The sequence below is a fragment of the Semicossyphus pulcher genome, unplaced genomic scaffold (genome assembly GCF_022749685.1).
Source record: "Semicossyphus pulcher isolate SPU_LCO1_2020_fin unplaced genomic scaffold, fSemPul1.0.p SCAF_21, whole genome shotgun sequence".
Taxonomy (NCBI): domain Eukaryota; kingdom Metazoa; phylum Chordata; class Actinopteri; order Labriformes; family Labridae; genus Semicossyphus; species Semicossyphus pulcher.
In genome coordinates, this window is record NW_027211695.1 from 22,812,501 (window position 1) to 22,822,993 (window position 10,493).

The 10,493-nt window shown below is 49.2% G+C and overlaps 1 protein-coding gene across 1 annotated transcript; it reads left to right on the plus strand.

Annotated features, from left to right (window-relative positions):
* The first annotated feature begins 512 nt into the window (after positions 1-512).
* On the plus strand, positions 513-7,575 carry LOC138600508 (E3 ubiquitin-protein ligase Topors-like). Its single transcript, XM_069671928.1, has 4 exons — positions 513-723; positions 1,841-4,365; positions 4,521-4,649; positions 5,087-7,575. Exons 1-4 carry the CDS (start codon positions 631-633, stop codon positions 7,281-7,283), a joined length of 4,944 nt encoding a protein of 1,647 aa, XP_069528029.1. The 5' UTR covers positions 513-630; the 3' UTR covers positions 7,284-7,575.
* The last annotated feature ends 2,918 nt before the right edge of the window (positions 7,576-10,493 follow it).

Genomic DNA, 10,493 nt, shown 5'->3' on the forward strand with positions numbered 1-10,493 from the left:
TAGCTACATAGGGTGTTTAATCGTTGAAGATAAGTTAAGACTATATTGATCTTTACAGGGAATAACACCTACAAGGAACTCCACCATTAGCTGTAACATTAAGGTGATGAATACATTCACGCATCAGTAATTATAAAATAATAATACAACACATTATCATGAAATAGCCCATTCTGCAGAAACATTATTTTTGCTGTTGGTACTTTAAATGTATTTCAATAGTCATACTTTTTTACTTTACTTTAGTTAAAGTTAAAATGCAGGACTATTGCTTGTAATAGAGTATTTGTAAACTTTGGTATAGTCACATACAAGAGAACCTCTTTCACCATCACTGCGTTGTCATGGACAACAGCCCAGTTTTACACTTAAATCAGCACCCAACGAGACTACAGCAATAAAAATCCTAATGATGTAAGTGAGTCACTTGACTCATTAACGATCTTTGGCTAAAAAGAAACTGATGTTCCCTTCCCATGATCCACCGCGGCATCTCTCTCGTTCCAGCTGTGTGTAGCTTCTGTCTGGACGACAACACCCGACAGAAATGTCTAAATTTTTACCTGGAGTTTGGTTCTAAACGGATCAGAGCAACGGAGACTGGAACACCGTTGACATATCTGACGGTTAATGCCGCTCGCGGTCCGAAGTTCCGCCCGGAGGAGAAGGAAAAACCCGGATGAGAAGCTCTCGGAGCGACCTGGGGAGTCTACTTCTGCTCAGGTACAGGAAGCTAACAATGTTAGCATGCAAGCAAGCTGACAAACTGAGAGAAGCCAATCTGTGTGGGATCGAGCTATACTAACGATCACATCCTAGAGAGCGTGTTTGTGTTTATCACTTTGAATGATTGTAGTCTTAAACACAGAAACGTTTCCGAAGCGAACAGAGAAGGTGCTGTTTGAGGCTGCCGGGTTGCTCAATGCTAGCAGAGCGCGGTGTCTCTGTGTTAGCATGCTAATCTGGCAGAGACTAGTATACCGTGAATGTAGTGTTCTTCTCTATCGCCGCTGTCTGTTTGTGTTTGCTTCTGTTTTATGTTGAAGAGCCAAAGCAAAACTACACGGAGAAGATAAACAATGCTAATAATCCCAATGCTACTCTATTAGCCTATGTTGCTGGACAGGCGCCGATGATAGCCGATCAAAACTACCAAAGTGTCAACACTGTGGCGTCATTAGATTAAATATATTATCATGGTTATTACTGTTAGGTTTCAACATGCGCTGTAGCACACTTTTAGTTCATATTTTCAATGTTTAAGTCTCATAAACATTGTTGACACAATATCAGGAAGTATTTAGTGTCAGGCTCTGAATGTGAGGAGCAATGTCTCACATGATGATGATACACAGAGATACATGTTCAGATACCATTTTCTGCTTTGGGTCATTTGTTAAGCAGCCCATACGGAGCACCAATCTGATACCAGGGCCAGACTTGAATATTACATGTATGTGATGCTATCATTTTGTATGGCCTGTCTCAGGTTAAAGCCTTTGTATTATAAAACATACATTCAGAGAATGAGTGCCATACATTTGCTTGTTATTATCTAGATTGTCACTAAGAGATAACGGAGAGAGAAGTTTTCCAGTGAAACGAGTTCATTTTATTTGACTCTTTGGGTATCAGACAGCTGCAAAGAGCGCCGTGTTGTCCAATACCCGATACTGCGTGTTCATTTGTATCGGAGGCTTTTCCGGTCCAGGTGACAGAACAACACTTGTGCTCCAACAGACCAACAGGGAGCTAAAATTGTTTAAAAACAAAATGGCTGTTAACAAAGTGATGACAAATCACGACTAAATTCTGTCCCCTGTCTTCTGTCCACATTCAGGTGATGGCGCCGACGCGGATGAAACTGCGTGTGCGTCGGCGTGAAAACGCGGCTGGAGGTGCTGCAGGAGGAGGCGATCAGCAGGAGGAAGAGGAGGGGACGAGCAGAGAGAGGAGGAAGAACACCAGCAACACTTCAACTACAGCTGCTGCTACCCCCTCTTCGTCTCCTCCCTCCTCTTCTTCTGCCCCCGCCTCGGCGCGGGCGGTGATGGCGGCAGAGGAAGCCTCGCCAGACTCAAAGTGCCCGATCTGTCTGGACCGCTTCAACAACCTGGCCTACCTGGACCGCTGCCTCCATCGCTTCTGCTTCCCCTGCATCCAGGAGTGGTCGCACAACAAGGCCGAGTGTCCGCTCTGCAAACAGCCTTTCACTTCCATCCTACACTCTGTCCGCGCCGAGGACGACTTCAAGGAGTACACACTGCGCCCGCCGCCCGCCAACAGCAGCGTTGCCGCCACGGTGGCTATGGTAGCAGCCATGGCTTCGGCAGCGAGGAGCGACCACCAGATGAGACTGATGCTCAGGAGGCACAGAGGGGCAGACGGTGGGGAGACGACAACAAGGAGGCGGAGGAGAGAGAGGGGAGGAAGTGAAGGGGCAGGCAGGAGGGCGGGCGTGTGGGAGTGGTACCTTGATTCTCCTCCTCTTCCTCTTCTTCCCGCCGTCTCTCCACTTGTTGCAGAGGACAGTGAGGAGGGAGAGGACGTGGAGGAGCAGAGGAGGAGGGGCGGGGCTGATCTATCAGAGCGTGGGGTGATATTTGAGGGGCTGACAGGACTTGGGGGGGCGGTGGTACCTTTAGCCCCCACTGATCGGGCATCACGGCGCCTGATGACGCGTCTGGCGGCGAGGCAGCGGCTGCAGCGTGAGGGTGGGACTGTGCGGCGGCTGAGGGAAAGAGAGACTGTTGCTTTCCGCCGTGCCCTCTATCGCTGTGGCATACGGGTCCGAGGTGTCGCCGGGGTCAACAACAACAGTAACCAGGGGCAGCAGCAGCGTGACATCACAGCTGAGAGCTTCCGGAGGAACCCTGTCCACCTGAACAGGCTCCGCCCCTGGCTGCGGCGGGAGCTCACAGTGCTATACGGAGCGCACGGCTCACTGGTTGATATCGTCCAACGCATCATCATGGCACGACTCGCCCGCCACGGCCTAGAGGAAACGCCCACCATAGAAGAAGAGCTGCGTCCCTTCCTGTTGGCCCGCACAGACCACTTCCTGCATGAACTGGTCAGCTTTGCTCGCTCACCGCTCAACCTGGAAAACTATGACCTGCAGGCGATGTACGAGCCGCCGGCTTCGGCCCTGGAGCTGGATGGGACCAGCAGCTCCTCTGACAGCAGCTCTGTCATCGCCATCTCAGAGGGCGAGGAGGAGGAGGAAAGACGGGCGGGAGGTGGATCAGAGGAGGCTGGGAGTGTTCACGAAGATGTTATCCAAACAGGAAGCTGCCTCAGCCTGTCGGCCTGGGATGACGAGACTCCAGGTCCCTCCTACTCCACAGCTGAACCGTCATGTTCACTCTCCTCACTGTCATTTAGCCCCGCTGCGCAGGAGGCGGCCAATGAGGAGGGAGAAGAGAAGCAAGGGGAGGAGGAGGAGGAGGGGGAGGAGTGTCTGATTGTGGGGTACAAGAAGCCAATAGCGGAGCGGACTCCTGAGCTGGTGCAGCTCTCCTCTGACACAGAGGAAGAGGAGGAGGAGAAGAAGGAGGAGAAGGAGGGCACGACTGAGAAGCTTCCTCCTCTCCCATCCAATACTCCTCCCCACTCTTACTTACCCACAATCCCTCCCTCCACATCAGGCACCTGCAGAGATGAGCAGGAGGACAAACTGAAGGAGAAAGATGGGGAGGTGGGGAGGCAGCGCTCCTGGTCGGGCAGTTCGGGGAGGAGCAGAAACTCTGTGTGCACGCTCAGCCCGGAGACGCCTGGAGAGAGCGAGCGGCGGTGCGACAGAGACAAGAAGCGGGCTGGCAGTGAAGTGGCGAGAGAGAAGAGGAGGAGGAAGAGGAGCAGGAGAGGGAGGAGCGGGGACCGGCTGAGAAAGAGTGGAACACTCTTCAATCCAAACCGCTCCATTTATCCCGCCATGATGCGTCAGCACTCCCACTCCCCCTCGCTGTTTCACTCCAGCGCTGACTCCGCCTCGCCGCTGCCGCCCAGCCCGCCTGACTCCACCTGGGACTACCACTGCTCACAGGTGTCCCCTCTCACCTCCTCTATCTCCTCAACCTCCTCCTCCTCCTCACCACTCTTCTCCTCCCCACAGCTGTCCTCACAGACGCCTCCGACCCCCTCGCTCTCCCCGAGTTACCGTAGCAGCAGTCACCATGGAGAGAAACCCGGCGGGAAGAGGAAGTACAAGAGCCGCCACCTGGACAGCGATGACAAAGACCCCACCTGGAGGCCCAGCAGCAGCCAGCGTAGGGAGAGGAGGAGGGAGCGACGGGAGAAGGAGAGGAGACTGAGGGGAAGAGATGGAGGGAGAAGGAGAGAGAGGCAGAGGAGGGACGCTCACAGGTGAGACAGGACACTTCCTGTTTTATTATTCCGTTCGTTTTTAACATCATTAATGAAGCGGCATGTCGGCATGTTTTAAACAGATTCTGCTGGGAGACACAATGATAAGAAAATAAAGATTTGATTTTAAACCTTGGTTCCTGTCTGCCCTCCAGCAGGAGGAGCAGAGAAGACCGGAGTCCCAGCGTGGAGATCATCTATGAGGGCACCATCACCTCCAATGCAACGCACCCACCTGCACGCAAACGACGCAGGAAACAACACCGCAAGACACAACACAGCAGGTGTGAATTAAGTGCCTTTTATTCACCAGCAGGAAATACAGTAAAAGAGACACCAAATTTAAAACATGACATAATTAGAATTAAAAAAAAGAAAGTAGATCTTTGCTACCCTCTGCAGCCACCAGGGGGCAACCTGCCACTGTGTTTTTGATGGAAGACGAAGAAAGGTTTCCCACACAGCCTGAACATGTGTTTAACAAATGTAATTGTTTTCAAACGTTCTTTTTTTATGCATTATTTTCAGTATTGAGGTATGTAACTGAAGCTGCTCAGAAACCAGCATACAGACTGCTGCGTACTTTACACCACTCAGCTGAACGTCTTCTTTGCAGCCATATTACCTGAGTCACTTGTTATTTTCGCGCCAAACTGTCCATATGTGTTCTGTGTATAATCTTGTATGAGGAGGAAAAGGATTGACCGTCTGTCTCTCTCAGTCCTCCAGTCATCATCACTCTCGACAGCGACAGCAGCCACGACGAAGTCAACAACAACAGCAGCAGCAGCAGTCCGCTCAGCAGCCAGCAGACAGTCGACTTCTCCGACCTCCCTCCACTCCCGTTGATGCATTCTTCTGGGGTGGGCGGAGCCTTGAATGCAGAAATTGGCGAGCTTCCTGTCGACATCCTGGACCGAGGATCCGATGGGTTTGAGATCGAGCCGGCGGGCCAATCAGAGGCTGCTGGTCCCATCGCTATTGACAACAGTGACAACAGCGATGGTGATGTTGATGTTGATGTGGAGAATGTTGAAGAGAGCGGTTCAGTGTCGGGGTCCGACGAAGACAAAGGACCGAAGAGAGAAACAAATGAAACCAGAGAGACGAGGACTGCAGGGGACAGCTCTCAGCCAGCAGGAGAGAACAAAGCTGCTCCGAAAACTACGGATCTGACCCACAAGAGAGACTCTGAGGTCCTGCCTCCTGACAGCCACCTGCTAGCAACCATCCTCAATGACCTGAAGGGAATTGAACCTAAATGTGACCTTTCTTTGAACTTTGAACCCAACAGCTCATTGGACACAAGAAGAAAGCACTTGAGGGATTATTCAAACCAGGAGGACTGGCTGACTGAGAGGAAACATCCCAACCACAGTTTGTCAGAGGAGCGACCATGTAACCAAAATCAGGTTTTTGACCCACCTATAGGGAGTACCTCCATCCCCCCACTCCCTCTTCTGGAGCGGGGGGAGGAAGGCAGGGATGTCCCTCCGCTCCTGAGACAGGCCAGTCCTGTCCACTCACACAACAGAAACACGCCGCCGCCATTAAAACACAAAGATGCAGGGAGTCCACACCTGTTACCCGTCCCCCCTGTTGACACCGATTCTCGAGTTCTAGATCACCAGACCATCCTTCCCATTTCACCGCTGAAGAGACAATCCACCCGTGCTCCGGCACTGAGAGGAGAGGACGCCTCGAGTAGCAGCAATTCAGCCTTTGACATGCACTCTTCCTGTCACTCAGCTTCTTCGAAAGTTGGAGCGTTGACGATAGGCAACCATCTCATGAGTCACAAACGTCCCATTGATTCCCGTTGTTCTGAGAAGAGTTCCACAAGTACTGATTTCGGACCACAGCCACTGCCTAACACTTTTCCTTCTTCACAGCCACATTCCAGCCGTAATAGCACAGGGGAAATATCTTGTCATAGATCTCCACCCATGGTCTTGCAACCTGCAAGTTCTTTATCTCCGATTGATTTCCATTTGGCTGGCTGCTCCAAAGAGAAACCAGCTCACACTGACTCTCCCTCCAGAAGCTGCAGGAATAAGACTCTGAACCCACATTTCTGTCAGGTAGAACCCACGAATCTCCGTCCCTCCAGAAGTGTTGCTGCAGAAGGAACACCTGCAGCTCGTGACGTTTTGTCAGGGGCAAACTGTAATGACTCATCTCTGTCTGTTTGTGTTTCATCCATTGATTCCACGATTCAGAATCCCCCCCAACCCATTGACTCCTTCTCTTCCTGTAGGAGAGAGAACTTGTCAGAAAGAGTTAGCTCAGTGCCAACAACAGCTCCGAGTGGCAGGTTGTCACCCATTGACATGCATCCTACGGGTCCCAAATGTCCCCCTGACCTCCACTCTTCCAGTGCAGCTTTCAAAGTACTGGCAGACAACGAGGCATCATTAGTTGATTACGAGGAAAGGTCGCTTCATGGTCAGCATTTTACAAATCCTGCTCCACCGGCTAACGAACATCCTTCTGGCTCGGTCAGCACCATGACTGACCAACACTTGAGCCAAACGCCCTTACCCTCCACTGACTTGCTAACATCTCGTGGAAAGTACAGTTCTCGGTCCAAACCTGTCATTGACCCCCACCCTAATCCTCTCCACTCCGCTGGCTGTGATTCAAAACCCCGCCACCACTTTGATCCATCCTCCAACCCACAATTCAACACCTCAAACCATCGCCTCCCCGTGGACCGTCAGACATCCGTCGGCTCTCACTCAAAGAATTCTCAAAGAGACCTTCAGCTCCCCGCAGACAATCACATCTCATCTTCCCAGCGTTCCTTTGAGAACCACTGGAACTCAAACTCCTCCACTGACCCCCGTTCAGACTCTCAGTCGCCTGTTGATGAACGCTCAAGCAGCAGCTTCTGGAAAACACACACACGCCTAAAATGAAACGATGTAAATGTTCGAGGACTTAAAATATGAGAAAAGAACTGGTTTTTACTTTTTCATTGTTTCAAATGTTTTTGCCCTTCTCTGTGGAGAGCTCATGAAGGTGTTTGAAGCTGGGTGTCGGTATGACAGGAGCCAAGTTTGAATCATTATTTTTAGCATAGCATTATGACAAATGTGGATGAACCGATCTGTCAGGGGACAGTAAAACTAACTTTTTAAATAAGGTGTGAAACGGCCTCTTGAGCATTATGTCATGTGATTAAACAGAACTGACGAGTTATGTTGTCTGATGGTGTCTTGGTCTTAATGATAAACACTGGTAAAGTCATGAAGGAATCGGCCCTATTGATTGAAACCCATTTTAACAGTTACCTCACCGGGGCCCTGCTGTTCAGTCATCTGATGGGATTGGGTCAAATCCTGTGAACGGGTCGCTGAAAAGATTCAACCCAAAGTATTGTGATGACTTTGATCCACACATCAGGATGATCCCGATCCTCCGACAGAAGGATTAGAGTGGAGGGATCCCAGCAGGAGGAGGATTCAGGCTGGATTTCAGGAAGTAAATGTTTTACGTCGGTCAGAAACAAAAACACATTTTTACAGTCGAAGTATTATTCCAGTATTTTGCACTTGAACTGCTGAGTCACTACAGAGACACGGTTGATAAAGTGGACAGGCTGCAAATCCACCAAACGGCATCAATATCAAACATTAAAGCAGCTTTGAGGAACTTTCCTTGTGTGGATTTTGGCGCCCCCTGTGGACAAAGTGTGTAGATACATTTAGATCAGCGGTAATGACACTTCCAAATCCGGATTATTCTGATCCAGATCCAATGTTTTGAACAGCTGGGCCCTGCTGTCTGTCAAAGTCGAGAGTAAAACAGAAATGAAAGAAAAGTTATTAAAAATGTGATTTGATCTGGAACAAAGGGGGAGGGGCTTCAGACGATCTGCTGACATGATCAGATATTGAAGGTTTGTGGGTGATGAGGATTTGTGTTTAAATGTTCTGAGTAGAAAAATCCAGAATGAGGGTTTGGTAAACTTCAAGCTGGACTGATGACCGGCTCCCAGGCATCGATTTCTCATCGCACGCTCGTTCATAAAGGATTCATGCTCGTTAACTGACGAGACTCTGGATTGTTCTTCAGTTCATCGACACTCAAGGAACAAAATACAGCTGAAGTGATCAATGAATGAAGTAGTCGATGGACAGAAACTTAGACGGTCAATGTATCACTTGTGTCTCTGTGAAGACATTAAGTTGCATCATTTTAAGTGTGAATACTTCCTGGGTTCTTTTGTCCCGTGTCAGTGAACACAGAACTTTAGCCGAAGACCACTGGTGACGTAACTGTAACTCCCCTGGTCCATTTCTACTCTATAAGATGCAGAGGTGCACTTTGTTTCTCACCACCAGATGAAGCCTTCACTTTCTTTTTACTCTCCTCCTCTTCTTTCTCCTCCCTGCTTTTTTGTCTTCCCTCTTCCTTTCCACCTACATGTCCTTCACTTTCTCCTTCTTCCTTCCACCATCCTGTCCTTCCTCCTCTCTCGCCCTCAGAGGAAGAAAACTAAGAGGGATAATGAGCCTCGAGGGAGAGACAGAGAAAGAGAGAGAGAGGCTCTCCCACACTAATTAAGGCTATCAGGGTTGGATTAAATGGCTGTTAAACACACACACCCTGTGGTGGATCAGTGCCAAGTCCTGAATGTGGCCAAAGAAAGGAAGGACGAGGGAGGGGTAAGAAATAAGAAATAAATACTGATAAAGGAAAGAACATAAAACTGAGAGGAATGCTGTCTGTCTTCTTCACTGGACAGAAATAAGTTTCACAGTCAGCCGCACGAGAAGTGTAGAGGAAGAACGACAGATTATCCCTCCCTTCACGAAGCCTTCTACGTCCACAGTGAATCCAGAAAGCTCACACTGAAGCTGGGGTCTTCATCCAGCTCTTTACAGCATATGAACCACAGACTGTATTAAAGATGGCCGACATGTCAGCTCAAACCCTCTCTGTCGCCCCCTGCTGCCTGGCTGCAGTATAGCTCATAAGCCCCGCCTCCTCCATGTTAACAGATGGGACATGAGTCAAACTATCAAATCAAAATACACGTCAGATACATTTTTCTCCAACATGGTTTCTGTCATCATAGTTAGTTCTTATCTGCTGATTTATGTCCACGTGTTCATTGTTCTCACAAGTTTACTTTCAGTTAATTGGTACCAAATGACATTTTGTAGGAATTTCTTGTTGAGATGATTAAGAAACCATTTTTTATCATCTCTGAGAACTGTTTGTGTTTGTCAGGTCCACTTTCAACGAGCATCAATCATTTACACTGCAGCTGGCTGTATCGAGAGAAGATTGCCCCCCCTTCACCCCCCTTCCCTCATTCTGTCAGGCCACGCCCATATTCTAGAACACTGGTGGCAAGCCATTGTTAGCGCTGTTGCCAGGCAACACGGCGCACCGTCGTCAGGGACAACCAGGCTCTCTGTCTTTCTTTCTTTCTCTCTCTCTGATAGCAACACCATTACTGAGATGACAAGACCACACACACACACACACACACACACACACACACACACACACACACACGGCTTCCATCTTGTGGCGGAACATTTTCACACAAACAGACACAAACATATTGTTCATTTTCATGCCTGCTCGCTCTCTCACACACTCACACACACACACACACAGTATTGTATGATGCAATCACCTGACATCCATATTCCTGCAGTGTGTGTGTGTGTGTGTGTGTGTGTGTGTGTGTCGATCACACACTCACAGCTAATCTTTGAAATGCTTTATTATAATTCAGCACGAGGAGGTCACAGAGACAGAACACATGAGGAGGAGGACACACAACACAAACGCCCCCTTCCTCCCCCCCCCTTCGCCTCAGCCCATCTTGGGGAAAAAGGAGACGTTTGAATTTTTAGTTCCCACGAAGAGGAAGGGAAACATTTTCTTCATGATACTTCAAAATAAAAGAAAAACATAAACTCAATTATTTTTTCCAACACGTTTGTGAGCGCGACACAAAGGATGATGGCGATTATCATTTGATCAAAGAATTCATTAGGATTTCTTCTGTGGGTAACGTTTATTGGCAGCCTGCTTATGGCTTTTTTTCTCTTTCGCCAAACATCTGAGCAGCTGCGGATGCTTGGAGAACCACATTTTGTGGCATA

Coding starts and splice junctions, on each gene's coding strand:
- LOC138600508 (XM_069671928.1), top strand. CDS start 631: ATGCCGCTCGCGGTCCGAAGTTCCGCCCGGAGGAGAAGGAAAAACCCG. Junction 724..1,840: donor GGGAGTCTACTTCTGCTCAG/GTACAGGAAGCT, acceptor GTCCACATTCAG/GTGATGGCGCCGACGCGGAT. Junction 4,650..5,086: donor CGCAAGACACAACACAGCAG/GTGTGAATTAAG, acceptor TGTCTCTCTCAG/TCCTCCAGTCATCATCACTC.